This window comes from Carlito syrichta, unplaced genomic scaffold, assembly GCF_000164805.1.
Source record: "Carlito syrichta isolate Samal-C Ts95f unplaced genomic scaffold, Tarsius_syrichta-2.0.1 Scaffold301568, whole genome shotgun sequence".
Classification (NCBI taxonomy): domain Eukaryota; kingdom Metazoa; phylum Chordata; class Mammalia; order Primates; family Tarsiidae; genus Carlito; species Carlito syrichta.
The window spans coordinates 407764-425765 of record NW_007245664.1 but is presented as its reverse complement, the minus strand read 5'-3'; the positions used below and the strand labels follow the sequence as shown (position 1 = coordinate 425765).

General features: G+C 39.0%; 1 protein-coding gene across 1 annotated transcript in view; it reads right to left on the bottom strand.

The window, feature by feature from the left end:
* Positions 1-18002, bottom strand: part of LOC103257154 (exocyst complex component 4) — a 235348-nt gene that overhangs the window by 167109 nt on the left and 50237 nt on the right. Inside the window, exon 4 of the mRNA XM_008054880.2 lies at positions 10490-10674. Within this exon, the coding sequence (XP_008053071.1) occupies positions 10490-10674 (185 nt within the window). The remainder of the gene's footprint in view (positions 1-10489; positions 10675-18002) is intronic.

Below are 18002 nucleotides of genomic sequence, written 5' to 3'. Positions count from 1 at the left end.
AAACCTACAATTCTCTTGCCGGCTTTAACCTAAAAACACACTTCAGTTAAGTATAGGGTGATGAATGGCTTTCTATTTCAACTTTGAAAAACAAACCTGCTGATTTTATTATCACAGCCAGAAGGGCCCTCAAACTCCATCAATAAACTTTTAGAAAGTCAATTTACTGCAAAACTATTTTCATACACCCATCTCTCTCTCTAAAATATTCCCTTAGGCTTCAATTTTCTCCTTTGTGAACACTAACCCAAAGGCAAGAAACTCTGGAAATGACTTTAGTTTTTCTCTTGTTCTTTTATGAAAGGACTTGGTCTTAAAAGTTCAAGAAAGAGACACTCCCACTCATTTAGTAACTAAAGACATGAAGCTCAGCATAAATTTCTGGTAGGTGCTATTATAGAAAATCACATTACATAGTGTGAACCTCAGTTTCCATTTCAGGAAAGAGAAGAAGACCTCTTCTCATCAGTTTCCATTTCAGGAAAGAGAAAAAGACTTCTTTTCACCATATATCAGAGATAAAGTTCAGAAGAAATTAATTTATTAATACCGTCTAAGGGTTTCAAATCTCTTAGAGATTTTGAAAACGAAAAATAAAATCAAAATTACACTGTTCTTCTGAAGTTTGTAATTAATATGAATGCTCTAAACTGAATTATTGTGAAAGAAATATTGTTATTTTTCTTTTTAAATAAATGATTAAAAAATGCTTTAGGTCCATTTGGAATCATTCATAGCTAGGATCAAAGACAGCTGATGTATACTAAAGTCCTCAAATAAAATAGTACTCCCAAAATTACCAGTTGTATATTGTGACTGAATGTGTTTTGCTATTTAATAACAATAGATGAAAGACAGGAAAACTATAAAGTAAACTAAGCTACACCCCAAACAGGCAAATACCACTGCCACAATAATCCCAAGGACTTTCTACCTGTTAACTAATCAACCAACTAGTAAGAATCTGCTTTTAAATATATTTGAATTCAAATTTAAGTTATGAAAACAGATGGTTTTTAAAAATTTTTTTTTAAAAAAGTTAAAAGTGCTGACCACTTATTAAACATCTGCTTTTTTAATTAGAACCTATTCCTGTTCCTTCAGTTAGCAATAAATGGATCCAACTATGTCCAAAATTTACAGTTGCAGCTCATTTGGCTGATTTTATTGTCAAACTAAAAACTGGCAGAGGTGAGCTGAGCTTTAAATTGTAAATATAATCACTGATATATGCACTTCAATAGCCAGAACAACTGGTACAGTGCCTGTCAAAGAGCAAGTGCTCATAAAAATTTGTCAATTCAAATTGAGATGAAAAATATCTGTCAAAGATAATATGTCCTTAGTAAGAAAATTTTACTGAATAATGAAACGGAAATGTCTGGCATAGTAATTCTCTATAGTTTTAGGATGTGGTGGAACATACAGAAAGAAAAATGAATGATTTAGAGAGTATAAAAGTTACAAAGAGTCATAGTTGCAAATGACAGACCAAGGGTGAAAACATGGTAACAGAAAATAAAGTGAAGTTAAAAATGACAAATCTAAGCAAAAAGGGGAGGGAAGGAATTACTGAAAGATAACAACAACAGCAAAAATAATAATAAAATTATGTGTAAACAAACAAACAAACAAAAAAAAAAACACCAACCACTGAGGAGAAGAGAACCTATTCAGTAAACGGTGGTGGGAAAACTGGCTGACCACATGCAGAAGAATGAAACAGGACCCCTACCTATCACCATACACAAAAATTAACTCTAAATGGATCAAAGACCTAAACGCAAAATCTCGAACTATAAGAATCTTAGAAAGCTCAGGAGACACCCTTATGGAAATTGGAACTGGCAACAAATTCCTATCCAGAACCGTAAAGGCCAATACCTAAAGAAATAAGATAGACAAGTGGGACCTCATGAAATTAACAAGCTTCTGCAAAGCAAAAGAAACCATCAAGAGAGCAGGGAGACATATCTGCCCACAGAATGGGAAAAAAATATTTGCCAACTGTATATCTGACAAAGGCCTAACATCTAGGATCTACAAGGAACTCAAACGCACTGAAAGGAAAAAAACAAACAGCCCCTTTAAAAAGTGGGAAAAGACATGAATAGACACTTCTCAAAAGAAGATATATGGGCAGCCAACAGATACATGAAAAAGTGCTCAGCCTCACTCATCATCAGAGAAATGCAAATCAAAACCACATTGAGATACCACCTAACCTCAGTAAGAAGGCCATCATTAACAAAACAAAAACAACAGATGCTGGCGAGGATGTGGAGAAAAAGGAATACTTCTACACTCCTGGTGGAAATGCAGACTAATACAACCTCTTTGGAAGACAGTGTGGCGATTTATTAAAGAACTAGAAATTGACCTTCCATATGACCCAGCAGTTCCTCAATTGGGAATACACCCAGAGGAACTCAAATATTTCTACAAAAAAGACACCTGCACATGTATGTTTGTTGCAGCTCTATTCACAATAGCAAAAACATGGTGAAAGAAGTTCGGCGCCAATAATGACTCCACACCAGGCCAGGACCAAGAGATTTATTAAAGCGGTGGTTACAAGGAAAAAGAGAAAGGGTCTGTGGAGAGAGAGAGAGGAAGTGGGAGAGAAGCGGGGAGAGAACTGCAGAGAGGGAGAGAGCGACAGAGAGAGAAAGAGAAACCGAGAGAGAGAGAAACAGAGACCGAGAGAGAAAGAAACAGAGACAGAGAGGGAGACAGTTACGGGGAGAGGGCTGTATTTATCAGCCCGACAGGGGCCGGAAGGGGCCGTGCTATGCTCCTATTGGAGGAGCTGCATGGGAGTAGGGTGGGGCCAATGCCGTGTTATGGTCCTATTGGACGCATAACAAAACTGGGTACTGATTGGAGGCTTGCAGGTTTGAAATTGGGGCGCAGGGGAAGTTTGAAATTGATGCGCATGGGGAGGTTTGAAATTGGCGCGGGGGGAATTGTGCTGGCAGAGGCTAGACCGAGGGCCTTTGTTGGCTGGTGTGTCGGCGCCATTTTGGGAGCCGCCTCTCTGGTCACTTCCTGCACCCTTCACATGGAACCAACCCTGTTACCCACTGAAGCTGGACTGGATAAAAAAAAATGTGGTACACATACACAATGGAATATTATGCAGCCATAAAGAAGGACAAATATATGGACTTTGCAGCAACTTGGGTGGATTTGGAGTCGATTATACTCAGTGATTTAGCACAGAAACAAAGAACTGAGCTCCATATGTTCTCACTCATAAGGTGACCTTGAACAATTATAATGCTGTAAGAAAACGATTGGCAGTAGTGGAAAACTGTCAGGGGAGCGGGAGGTGGGACTGGCAGTTGAGGGAAACTGCTAGGGAAGGGAGGGGCATACCTCATCAACAAGGGTACCTGCATGATTGGTGTTTATATACCTAACCCTTAATTGTACCCCACATCTTTATAATAAATAAATAAATTTAAAAAATAAAAATAAAATAAAAATTACAAATCTAAGTAAAGGGGGGGAAGGAATTACTGAAAGATAATAACAACAGAAAAAAATACATGTAAACAAAAAAAAAATCTTTAAAAGACAAAATAGTTAGGGAGCAAATAACACAATGGATGAGGAACACTCCTCACATACCCAGGGATACATACTGACATCAATTTTCTCCTCTATGAGCTAGGGGCTGTCCTAGGAAGCAAGGCCAAAGCGAGTATAACTCAGGATGCATGCAATAACCAGCAAAATTAATCACTTTTTAAATATCTTAATTGTTGTTGTTATTGTTTAAGAGACACATTCTCACTGTCATCTAGGATGGGTGCAGTAGTGCAATCATAGCTCACTGTAACCTCAACTTCCTGGGTTCAAGTGATTCTCTCACCTCAGCCTCCCAAATAGCTGGGACTACAGTGTGTACTACCATACTGGCAAAGTTTTAATTTTGTTCTTTTTGTAGAGACAGGGTCTCACTATGCTACCCAGGTTGGTCTCGAACTCCTGATCTCATGCAATCCTCTCACCTCAGCCTTCCCAAGTGCGGGGATTACAATCATGAGCCATTGTGGCAACCTAAATAACTTTTTATTGATGATATCTGACTATAAAGATACAAATTATTTCTTAAATCTATAAAAAAAATTAAATTAATCTAGTAACATCATTTCAGAGTAATGCTTTCCAAAACATTTTAGTCTGTGCATCTACCCCTCACTATACACACACATACACACACACACACACACACACACACACACACACACACACACACACACACACACACCAAAAAAGACATACATGATCCTTATTCAGCATTCTTTGATCATCCTGTAAAGAGTGTAGAATTATAGTTTTTCTCTTCAAACGGTATAACCTAAACATCTTCCCATTTCATTAAAAAATCTTCAAAAGCATCATCAATAATTGTATTCTCATAAAGAAATAAGTGCCCAGGATGTACACCGGGAATAAAGGAACTCTTTCCTGCCTATCCCCCATCCCATATTTCCATTTCCCCAGGTAACTCCTTTTTGTTTTGGCATTATCTGTCCAGAAGTTTTCTATACACAAACAAATATTATAAAATAACAGGATTATATAAGGTCAAGGGGCACATATCTAAATAGCCTTTCAAGATCTTTCACAAATAAGCTCATACTATGTATGCTGTTTTTCAACTTGCTTTTTGGACCCAACAGTACATCTTAGACATGGTTCCACATCAGCACATAGAGACCTTTCTCATTCAAGTTCTAGAAACACAAGGTATGAAAGAATATACCATTCTCCTCCTGATGAACACTGAGTTGCTCACTTTTTGTTGTTGTTCTAGTCAACAATGTTGCAATGAACATCCTGTTACATATGTTTTTATAAACTGGTACTATATTTGCAGGGTGTGGACCTAGAAATGAAATTCCCTGGTCAAAGACTATTTAATTTTTTATTTTCCGAAAAGGCATACTGGTTATTCCACCACCAAGAGAAAACTATCCATTTCCCCCATCCTTGCCAGCATAGCAAGCTACTGATGTTTTTAATTCTGATAATCTTATAATCAAAAATTTACATTTAATTTTTCAAATTTCTGACTAGCCATGACATTGAGCAATCTTCCTATGTTTCTTTTATCTACAAATTGTCTATATCCCTTTATTTATTATTAATCTGAAGAATATGTTCATAATTTAGATACTAAGGCTTTATAGGAGAAAATATATATATAGTTTTTTCTCAGTCTGTTTTATCTCTTGGCTCCGTTTTACTAAAGATAGTGTTTGCTTCTTAAATCATCTAATATTTTTCTTTATATCTTCTGATACGCTTGAGAAAGCCTCCTTCATGCATATGCTCCTATTTTTTTCTAATGCTAACAAAGTGTTATCATGTGATTTTCAAATCTGGCTGAATTGCTGTATATGATAACAGGCAGACATCTGAATTCACTTCCTTCAAATCAACAACCAGTTGTCTGAACAGTTTATCAGTCCTTACCTCCACCCCCAACTGACCTGAACTACTAGTCAGAAACACTCAAGTCCCACGTGTCCTGCAGTCTATTTCCCAATTCTACTTTCGCCTACCAACCTGATTATGTATTTGCATGTCTGTATTTTTTTAATGAAGTAGCTTTACAATAAACCTTAATATCACATAACTTCCCTTCTCAATATTTTTAAACAATTCATACATATTTATTCTTCTATGTGAACTTCAGAATTCATTTGAGAGTTTCAAAAATTTCAGCTGGAACTGACATCTTTATGAGCTAAGAACATGGACAGTCTCACCATTTATTTGTTTCATTTCCGCCAAATACCACTTTTATTACATTTTTTCATACACCCATATACCATTGTCAGTTCTACTAATTGTCTACTTTCTACTACAGAAATGCCTGGCTTTCCTTATATGTATGTACCTTCACATCATTTCCTTTGTTCTCTCCTGCAGTAGAAATTTACTGCTGGGTGTTTGTTTTGGGATATAAGACATCTGAACAGTCTTTGCATCTGGAGGGAATCTCCACTGTCTGAGAAAAAGCAAAAAGAGGGCTCTCCTTTCTATTCTGGACACTGAATGAGGCCAGACAACTCAGACTCAGCAAACTGGACACTTCCACCAGGACTTTGACTCTTGAGGAGATAAAAGAAGGAGGCAGGAACATTTAGAGATGACTTACAGAAGAATCTGAAATCCAGCTATTGTAGGCATGGTGACAGCAAAAACAGCAACCCAACCAGACCCTTCCTATGGTCTGTCTGAGACTGTATGCTCAGCTGCTTAATCTCCCTTGGTTTCTACTGTGTTTTAGAGCCTGATGATACAGACTTCCCATAGATTCTGTGAACTACCTGATCAGTTTCCAATAAATTCCTTTTCTATTTTAGTTACCAGGACTCATTTTCATTATTTGCAATCAAGAACACTGGCATAAAATGAAACCAATTTATTTTTTCTCATCAATAGACAATAGGGAATAAGATAATGTTATTCGAGGACCTTATGTATGTCATTTTCCTTAAAGGTAGGACATTAGGTGAGGACTTAGTATACAGGTAGATATAGGGCTTGATACTATCCATGGTTTCAGGCACCCACTAGGGGTCTTGGAACATACCCCTCCAAAAATGGGAGGGAATAACAACGCATAAACCCTTGTAATAAAGAATACATTTTTTTTTTATTTAATTGTCTTCTCTGGTGATTATTAAGTACAGAAATCTTTAAATATACATATCTAGATTAGTAAAAGCAAAATTAAACAAATATTTTCTCTAGTTGTTAAAGTCTAAAACAAAACAACTTCTGATTCATCTTAAGCAAGAAACCAGCACTGCTTTCTATCTCCTACCTATCCAAATTTCCCAGCCTCCACCAGCTTAGTAAAAGGAAATATAACTCTGCTTATTCTGTTTATTATTAGAATATTCCTTGACTATAGAGACCTTCTTTTTCAGCAGTAGTTTTCAGCTTATATTTTTGATCTTGTGAAACTTATTTGTGAGTTACTTACATATACACAAATTTGCAAATTTAATGATATGTGGTCCTCAAAGTTATTTCAAACTACCTACAACTAGATGTTAGAGTCATGGTTTGATTTTTATCTTACAGTTCATCTCTGAGTATTCTGCTCAGAAGAAAGCACTAAGGATTTGTTTTTTCTATAAATGTATATCTGAGAATGTCTCTCTATTCCATATCAATCTTCACTTGGCTGGGTCTGGAATCTCTGGTCCCAACTCTTCTCCACTCAACACTCTAGGTTCTGCTCTACTTTTTTCTGGCATTTAGTGTTCAGCAAAACCTGATGAGTCAAATTTTTTGCCCATTTCTGTGTATTAGAACTATGCTTAATGGTATTAAACAGAAGACCCAAAGAACAAGGGTCTGAGCACAACGAAGGTTACTTTTCCTCTTATATGAAAAAGGTTCCCCATCCAGGGCTGGAAAAGAGACTCAATGTCATGAGAGGGTTTAAGATGTGGCATTTATCCTCAAGGTTACTTCATGTCTCAGAGGGCTGAATGGCATCAGTCCATGTCCCAGAGAATAAGTAAAGAAAAGCAAGTGAAGGGTCCAAGAGTGAGCACGCCAGCTTAGCTGGCACCTTGGCAAGTGTTCCCATGAGCCTGCACATTCAACAGCTTACAAGCAAAAGCCCCACAAGTCACCTTTGCCTCTACAGGAGGACAAAAAGCTGTAGCCTTTTAGCTGGGTCTATGGTCACTGAGAACAAAGTAAAGGCTGCCATTAAAAATGAAGGGGAGATGGATATTGGGTGGGCAAATAATTATCTCTATTCACAGGAGATAACATAATTTTTCTTCTTGGTTATGAAATTTGTTTTTGAAAATCTTAAATATTTCCAGATCATATGAAAGAGTTTTATGGGTTTTGAAAATTAATTTAACCTTGAATTCTTTTGATTTGTAGACCAAGGTCCTTTTTTTCCTGTTGAAGAAGTTTCCTTTATTTATACACTGATTATTACTTCTGTCCCTTTCTGTGTTAATTATCTCAGGCTGCCATAATAACGTGACACAGACTGGGTGGCTTAAATAATAAAAGTTTACTTTCTCACAGTTCTGAATGCTAGAAGTCTGAGTCCAGGATATGCAAGAATGGTTTCTTCTGAGGCCTCTTTGCTTCACATGTAGATGGCCGTCTTCTCCCTGTGTCTTCACAAGGCTTTCCCTCCAAGCACATCAAATTTCCTCTATTTATAAGGACCCCAGTCCTGTTGGGTTAGCGCCCGCCATAATGTCCTCATTTTAACTTAAGTACCTTCTGAAAGACCCCATCTCCAAATTGAGTCACATTTCAAGGTACTAAGGAGTAGGATCTCAATACATGAGCTTTAGAGGGGACACAATTCAGTCCATAACATGATTCCTTTAGTGTCATCCTCTGGAATCCCTAATTCCTGGGGCTGACCACCACTCACCATCTTTCATATTTATCACCTTTCTTTCATCATCTTGTTCTTTTCCACTTCACGATGAGGAAAGTTTCCCTCCATAGAATGGATTCAGTTCATCTCTCTAATGATTTAAATAAAGACTTACATTTCCTGACTTCACTGTAGTTTCTTACCTTTGATTCATGTCTTAGCTGGTCCTGTTAGTTTCCCTCCCTAGCCCATGCTTGTAACTCCCATTACTTTTTCACAGAAGCCATGTTCTTGCTGCCACACAACCACAAGATTACAGTGGAATTCAATGGGTATAGGTCTTGGTGGCTGGCTGATCCAGGCTGTATGGGTCTGCTGACCTTGGATCTGTGTGTCTCTCTCTCCTGCTGGGATCAACACCAGCAAGGCAACAGCAGGGGCATGAGAGGGCACAGTCACCAGCACAATCCCGTCTGAAGGACACTGAAGTCACGTGTCCTAATCACAGCAAAAGCCGAAGGTTAGAGGTAGGAATTATGCTTCCCCCACTAAATGAGGGGAAGGAATGATTATTTGAAACATAATCTACTACATCATGGTTCATGCACCTTTTGAGAAACCTAAGCTTAAGTCTCCTGTACTTTTCTTGATTGCTTTATAAAAATTTTTTTCAAAAAATTGTTTTTCCTCTGAGACTTTAAGGTGATGCTCAATTTAACCTGATGCTATAAAATATTTTCATAGGACTCACAATAATTTTTGTTCATTAGTGAGCCTTGATGGGAAGAAATCTCTTCCAGCCTGCCATTTGCCACCAGGCAGGGTTAGTCTTTAAGTCTCAGGTACACCTCTCTGGATCAATTTGTGTGCCTGGCAGAGGTTCTTCTAGAACCTGTGTGCTGAAAAGAAATAGAAACTTCTCTTTCTCTGTCAGGGTCTCTGACTAACTGAAGCAACACACACAAAATTGGCATTTTTTGTTCAAACAGGCATAAGACTTGAAAGCCTCCATTCCCAGTATGCACTGCACCCAGTGCTCTTCTTGTCTACAGGTGGATGAAAAAGCATGAACATTTGTATTTCAGTAGAACAGTGCCAAAATGCCCTCTGAAAAGGTCTCACAGCTATTCTAAAGGAATGCTGGAAGGACACATACCATGCACAACTATCCGATATGTTAAAAACTCTAATGGCCTACTCTGTTAAGATCTAGTCTGTTTCCAACCTAATGAATCTTATAGATCATGTCTATACCAGCCTAATGAATTTCTTGAGTCCTCCCAGGTCCTTAAACGTGGGGCTATATAAAGAATGACAAATATATGGACTTTGCAGCAACATGGATGGATTTGGAGTCGATCATACTCAGGGATTTATCACGGAAACAAAGAAGAGAGTTCCATATGTTCTCACTCATAAGAGGACCTTGAACATTATAATGCTATAAGAAAGCAATTGGCAGTAATGGGAAACTGTCGGTGGGGGGGATTGGCAGTTGAGGGAAACTGCTAGGGGAGGGAGGGGCATACCTCATCAACAGGGGTACCTGCATGATCAATGTTTGTATACCCAACCCTGAATTGTACCCTACCTCTTTATAACAAATTTTTTTTAAAAGTGGGGCTATGCTATAACCAATGAAGGAATAAAAGTGTTCTGTCTAAACCCTTCCTGAATTATTCCAGAAAAAGGACTGTCCAATGTTGAATATAATCCTAAGTAATATGGGATCTTATAACTTCAGCTGATACATCTGTACTTCTTAATTAGGCTGACTTCACTGTCCAATTTAAGGCTCTTTCAATTTCCTCCTGAGATACACCAGAGTGTCTCTGATCCAGAATAAAGAGACCCACAGTAAGTGTTTCCTGTATAACCTTACAGAAGAGGACCACAATAAAAGTAGAATGAATGAACAAACAAACATGGAATATCAGCCCCTCAGAACATGGAGCATTTGCTGTTAAAAAACCATGTTCACGTCTCAAAGACTGTACAGTAAAGGAAAACAAGCAACAACAATATTCTAGAAAACAAAGAATATTCCTTACAATACTCCCTTGCCCCAAGACACTGTAACAAAGAGCCTCTCGAACCAACCTCATTCTCCCTTTCTCCTTGTTACGCTGCCCCACTCGGCTGGTGGACTTGATGTACAGATGTCGGTGCAGCTCATCTATGAGAACCAAGTGCAAGTTCATCTTCTTGCTGTGCAGCTCCAGTCTGAGGTCACTCAGTCCTTCCACCTGGAGCAGGGGACCCTCCAAAGACTCAACTGCTGATACCTGAAAAGGGAAGTAAAGAAAGTCAAAGAAGTACAATTGAAAACCTGATAATATTACAAATTAGAAAGACTATTTTTTTTTTTTGAGTTGGTGTCTCACTCTATCACCCAGACTGGAGTGTGGTGGCCTCTCCCGGCTACTGCAGCCTCGACCTGCTGGGCTCCGGTGATCCTTCCACCTCAGCCTTCTGCAGCTGGAACTACAGGCGTGCGCTATCATGCCCGGTTAATTTTTGATTTTATTGTAGAGATGAGGTCTCGCCAAGTTGCCCAGGTGGGTTTCGAACCCACAGGCTCAGGCAATCCACTCACCTCAGCCTCCCAAAACACTGGGATTACAGGCTGAGCCACCAAGTCTGGCTAGAAAGACTATTTTTAAAAGGTACCATCAAAAGGGAGTTTATAACTCTTATCAACATATATAAGGCTTTGTAGAGCATAATGTAGACAAGCCTAGACCAACCCTTGAAGGAAGAGTTTATTACCTGATAGGTAATGATAAAACAACATGGCAAAGATAAACATGAAGGCATGTCAAGCACAATGACAAAGCTCTCCATGTTACATAAACCCACACACCTGCTTGTCAGTGGACACCTGCAGAGACATCCCTGATTAATGGTTACATCATTCATATTCTCACAGAAATCCCATGTACTAATGGTTTAAATCAGTTCTCAAAGTTTGCCTCTTAAGACCAAGACTAAATAAAAGCTCACTGCATGAATGTCTTGATAATAACATATTCTCACAGCAACCATGAGTCAGAGCTTGGTCAGTCTGAGTCACACATGTGTCTGAACCAGGTTCTTTGTCTTTCCCAAATACACATCACACAGAGATAAATGCATTTTCCACATGAAGGTTACAAATGAACAATAGCAGTCATCACCTCTGCTTGGTCTGATCCAGTTTGACAGAAAAAAAAATGGGATTTGAATGGTGAATAGAAAATAAAATATGAAGACAAAGATACTCCAGATGCAAAGTAGCTTGGAAAATGTTAAAGACAAAAAAGATTCAAGAATTGAATGACTCCAAGTATTGGAAGACATTGAGTGGCATCTTTGTCACATTTTTGTAAAAACTGTGCAGGAGTGTAGGGCAGTAAATGGACAAGAGAAGAACTCAGGAGACCTGGAGTAACATGTTCTGGAATTCTGGTGACAGCCACAAAGGGACAAGAAAGACAGCCTGCAGGACGGGATCCAAGACTCACGTCTACAACATCATGTTTATGTGTGTCTCTACGTATAAAGATCGAGTGCATTTTTTAAAGAACAAAATGTAAAGAGCGGATTCCAGTTACTATTCCTTAGGAGGAAAAAGGAACAGAAGAGGAAATTTGGACGAATTTTCCTAAAAAAGTGGAGGTAAGATGACGAAAGCTGAGCTTAGAGGGAAAGGTACCAGTGACTCCAAGGGACTGATATGCTGGGATTGCTCCCTGCTTGGGTTACACTTCCCCATGTTCCTACTAGGTACAGACAAAAGCAGTAGCTAACAGAACTGATTTCAGAGTAAACACTTCCACATAATTATGGATCCAAACATGCTGCTAGAAAAGGCAGCATTTGCACAACAGCAATAGACCACGAAAACCATGAAACACAATGACCAGGACTGCTGGCCACTAATGCAGACAGCCTAAGGAGTCATCTAGGAGTGGACAGTGACTACGGGAAGCTTTGTAGCTGCCACAGGTGCAAACCAGCCCGCCACCATAGGGAGAACGCAACAACTTCCCCACAAACACAGTGTTTGTCTTGTGATGGGCCATAAGCAAATGTCAGCAGCAAATAAGTTTCCTTAAGCCAACCAACAGTCAGGAATAGGAAAGTGACAAGCCCTGGGCCAGCGCTGCCCTCTGAAGCCTGCAGTTCATTTTCACACTGACTTGCAGCTGCCCCAGCCACGTGAGCCCCTGGGCCAGTGCAACTGCCAGCAATTCCAAATGGAAAGGCAGCTTCACAAAATGACCAGAGTGTCCCCAAGGAGGAGAAACAACAACAAATTCATTCACACTTATGCCCTAAAATGGATTTTAACTCAGGTCTGGAGCAAAGAAAAGAGGATGCATTAACCTTCAGTGACACCAAGATCCAGAAAATGAAAAATAATTTGGCAAACCACTGGCCCATCATGTAGCCTTATCCCTCAAGGTAATTAAATCCAACTTAGACATTTAGGCTTAAAACCACCCACTGCATATCCACACTCGATTTATTTGTAGGAATTTGAATGAAAAATTTTAACCCAAACAGCTCATGCTCCAATACAAAATTATGTGACAATGTCAAATTTCAAAGTCACCAAATTAAGTTAAAAATTAAAATTCAGGTAAAACACTTAGAACAGTGCCTGACACATATTGAGTGTTCACTGAAATTATTTTTTAGCAGTACCTGTTTATTCTGTGAATAAAGAAACTCAGAGGCTATTCCCAGCATGATTTAATGCAGCACTTTCAGGGAGTGTTCTTCCCTTCACTGTAACCATTAAAATAACAAAATTTTTGAATATGTTTCCTCAACCCAAAATACAAGTACAATTAACATGTTTAATTAAGGACAGTCTAAGAACTCCAAAGATTTGAAACCCTTATCACAAAAGTGAATAGACACAAATCCTTTATGTCTATAAGGAAGCACCAGGCTTCATTTTCTGGCCTCCACTTATTAACAATGTATTTAAAAAGCTCTAATTCTGGAAACTGGGCAAGGCCACTGTCTCCCATACACAGCCATATCAAGTAGCCTTCAAACCAATCTGAAGAAAACATTGTCAATGCAACATCAGTTTAGAAATTGATCTTACTGGGTTTAAGGATCTTGTACCATAAAGCTGACACATAGAGGAAAACTGGGGGAGGCAGCAGTCAACCCAGCAGACCAGCAGTGACAGTCAGTTCTGTTGTGGGAGGGGAGGGGATTCCAGGCACTTACTTACTAACATCCGGGATCTACTGGAATCATTAAGTAACTGTCTATACTTAGAAATGTGCATGACCAATGAGAAAAGGATCTTAATGCATGTGAAGTGGTCATTTTAAAATGTAGTTCACTGTTTTCCAAATTTGGTGACTATGGAGTACTTTCTAAATAATACACTGATGAAACATCAGCAGGAATTTAAAAGATGCAAATGGATAAAAGGTCACAGCAACAAAATAGTCTCAAAGGTCAGATGCTATAAGAAATTTTCAAAATCAGGTTCATAAGTATGATGGCCTGCAACACTGAAAAATGTCACAAGTATATATTAAAATTATAGGATGAGACATAGCAGATGAAAGGGCAAACAGACAACGTACATGGAACAGTGAACTGGTAAATGCTATGTATGCTTCTACTCAAACACCATGAGTTCACGCCCCAAATGTTTTCTAATATGACTCCTAAAATTCTCAGGGATGCTACGTCATTTCTTAAAGTTAGATTACTGCCGGGCTCGGTAGCCCAGCTTGTAATCCCGCGCCTTTGGGAGGCTAGGGTGAGTGAATTGCCTCAGCCCGAGGGTTCGAGACCCACCTGGGCAGCGAGACCTCATCTCTACAATAAATCAAAAAATCAGCCGGGCATGGTGGCGCATGCCTGTAATTCCGGTTACTCGGAAGGCTGAGGCGGAAGGATCGCCCCAGCAGGCCGAGGCTACGGTGGCCAGGAGCGGCCACTGCACTCCAGTCTGGGCGACAGAGTGAGACTCCAACTCAAAAAAAAAAAGTTAGATTACTATATAATGGTAAGAGTCAGCTAAATGTATTTGAAATTTTTATTACATTTTTTTAAAAATTTTGGAGAAAATAAGATACTACTAGTAGAGAATTTTTCACAGAACACCTATTACCATCTAAGAGAATATTAATGTTCTAGTCAACACAGTTGGAAACTGTGTTGTGGGCCATTCCCAGTACCAGCCTCACTGAAGAAATGCTGTCAAAGAAATGTATGATGCTTTATTTTTGTAGGTGAGGTGGGAAAATGATATCAGTTATTACTTCTAATTAGAACTAAGGTTCAAGTCAAAAAAAGAAAATAAGTAAACAAGAAATAATCCGATAACTAAACCATCTGCTAGTTAATAAAAATACTTACTTTGGCAACAATGTTCCCTAAAGAAAGCAAATGTGTTCCCATCATTGAGAACAAAACAAATATTTCCTTATCAGGACTTTGAGAAGTACATGGTTCCAAATATTTTACTGCTTTTCAGTAGGTGAGTAAGTCTCCCTTAAGAAAGATTTTTTCTAGTAAAACAACAGATGCAGTGAAAAGACCCTAAATTAGGCTACTCCAGAAAAAACCTTCCCTCTTCCTACCTGTCTATAAGACTACACAAGCAATCTCAACTAAATAAGAATGCCATTCTTAGCTGACTGTGAAAAAACAAAAGAAACATGTCCTGGAGCCTCAGATTTACTGAATGTCCAATTCTCTACCTGCTGCTACCCTGCCCCTGAACTGCTGGAAGGCAACCCCCCCATGGCTTCAGACCAGGCTCCTCCAGAGTACCCTCCACTCCCCAAGTGTCCACCTCCAGACCTGGGGAGTCCCAGATGGGCACACAAAATCTCCCGGTCTCCCAGAATGATGCAGACCCACCTTGAAGCAAGCAGGAAGGCATCTGCCAAATGTGTACCAAGATGTGAATCAAGAACCCAGACCATTCACTCATCAACCATTTCCACTTTGCCACACCATATTTCCCACAGCAGAAATCTTTATCTTTATCAGACAGAAACTGGTAGCACAAATTGAATGCAGCTTAAAAGCAAGCAAAAACAAACAAGGAATTTTTCATGTGCTAATTTGAACCGCATGAAAATACTGTTTTCACAGGTCAAAAATGATCAAATATTGGCTGTTTCATATAGTTTAACCTAACAGTTTTAGCAGCTGTCTGAAAGCTTCGGTGCATTTGTGTTGTCACTGCAGTCTTTGAAGAACATTGTGGCCTTTACAGAGCCCTATGTACTTAACTGCAACTGATAAACTAGGCCCAATTTTACTCATATTATACCATATTATATGTATGTGACATAAATGTGCAGTCAGTGAACCCATGTTCACAAAAATCCCAACTGTTACATATAAACTTGAAAACATGACCCACTTCTCTTTTCTTTACAGTATGACACCAGTCACTACAGGGACTAGATTGGTTTTCATGGAAAAATTTGGTCAAGAGGAATTTTTATTAGTATGCATGGCCCATGCAAGGGAGAGTAAAGGGGATGTATTCAAGATTAGGGCTACAGTGAAGGTTCTGGGGAGTCTTGAGGGAGCTACAGGAAAAACAGTCTCAATCCCAGCTTCACCAAAGGAAGCCCCGCTGAAGGCCCAGGGCTACTGAAATACTGACATACTGGAAGACAGACTTCCCAAGACCGGTGCACAGAGGGCAAGCACTTAGGGCAAGAACACTTCTTCTCCCACAAAAACCTCAACTAATATGCTAATCAGCGTGATCAAATCAGGCAATCAAAGGTGCTCATTCTTTAAGCAGCCTAATAGCATCCTATTGACCAGACCCACTCCGATGCCCCATCTCCCTGAGGAAAGCTGGTACCTACAAAGCAGACAGCATGCTCTCAACATTAAAAACGGGACACTGCCTACCTCATGCTCCCTCCATGACTGCCAGGGTTATTGCACGTTTTTATTTAATAAACCTTCATCAGTTCAAATGAAGGGTTGTTATTAGTTGAGCTAACAGCCAAATGATAATGCTCTGGAGAGATTATCAGTGCTTTTTGGTGCATTAACAAAGAGAGGAGAAGGCTGAGGTCAAGCACGTGTCAATGTAAATGAGACGATATTAGGTACTGAGGGCTTAATGCAATGGACTGCCAGGGAGATAATGGAATTTACAGGATGAGGCAAATGAGATGACGTTATTGATAAGTGAGTAAAGGGAGGGGGGCTTGTAAGATAGAGTGCTGTCAAAGAAATTTACTTGTGAATTTCTCCTTTAAAGTATCTTCAAATCTATCTTAGAAAACAAAACTCAGAAGAGATCAAATGTGACTTTCGGCTTCATGAAAAATCTCATCCCATTACTGCCTTGAAACGCAGACTTATTCTAAAAGCATACTATTTTGTTAAACTATCCTTAAGCTTTCTGTGTGTGTGTGTGTGTGTGTGTGTGTGTGTGTGTGTGTGTGTGTGTGTGTGTGTATACCCTCAACATCAGGGCATTCTACCACAAATAATTCCCATACTTCATTAAAGCAAAAGTCATCCTTTTTTTTTTCCATCCTAAAGGAGGGGCAAGAAGTTCTTCTAAGATATTCTACCAACCCAAGCCTCACAGAATGACAGTATCTGAGAGATGAAATGTAAGAACTTTCCACTATTAGAGAGCTTTAAAAGTTAAGACTGAGGTTCCCTCCTAATTTCACAGATTATTTTTTTTTAATGAGGCCCAGAATGGTACTTTTTTCTTAAACTTTAATTTCCTTTCAAATTACAAAAATAATATATGTTCAACCAAGAAAATCTGAAAGACACAGAAAACCACAAAGGAAAAAACCATCCATATTCTCACTTATCAAATATAATACATAATAATATTCTTTCCCGTCATTTTTCCAAGCAAAGTTTTTACAAAAATAGTAACTTTTAAGCATGCTTTTTTCTTTTTTTTTTTTTTTTTTTTGAGTGAAAGTTTCACTCGGTCACCCAGACTGGAGTGCAGTGGCCGCTTCCGGCCCACCGCAGCCTCGACCTGCTGGGCTCTGGCGATCCTTCCGCCTCAGCCTTCCAAGTAGCCGGAATTACAGGCATGCGCTACCATGCCCAGCTGATTTTTTGATTTATTGTAGAGATGAGGTCTCGCTGCCCAGGCGGGTCTCGAATCCACTCACCTCAGCCTCCCAAAGGCGTGGGATTACAGGCTGAGCCACCGAGCCCGGCTTAAGCATGCTTTTTTCATCTGGCAATACATCAGGAACATTAACCTATCCCTAATCATAATGACTTACAATGTTTTCATACTAGCCCACAATATGAATGAACTATACCACACAATACTTAAACCCATTCCCTACTCTTAAGTCACTGCTCTTTTACTTACATAGATCATACTGTGATAAGTGCTTTGTATATATATTTCTTTAACACAAGTCATTAAAATGCTTAATTCTTTCCTTAACATAAAATTCTAGAATTAGAATTCAAAGTTAAATTAAGAGTCTTATTTGTTCTAAATGGTCATGAAACAGGTGTGTTCACAATTACTTTCCTGATAATATCAAACTACATCTAACACTTTATGAGAAAGATAAGAATTGTAAATAGCATATAGAAAAGCTCAGAAAAAATGCTTTCT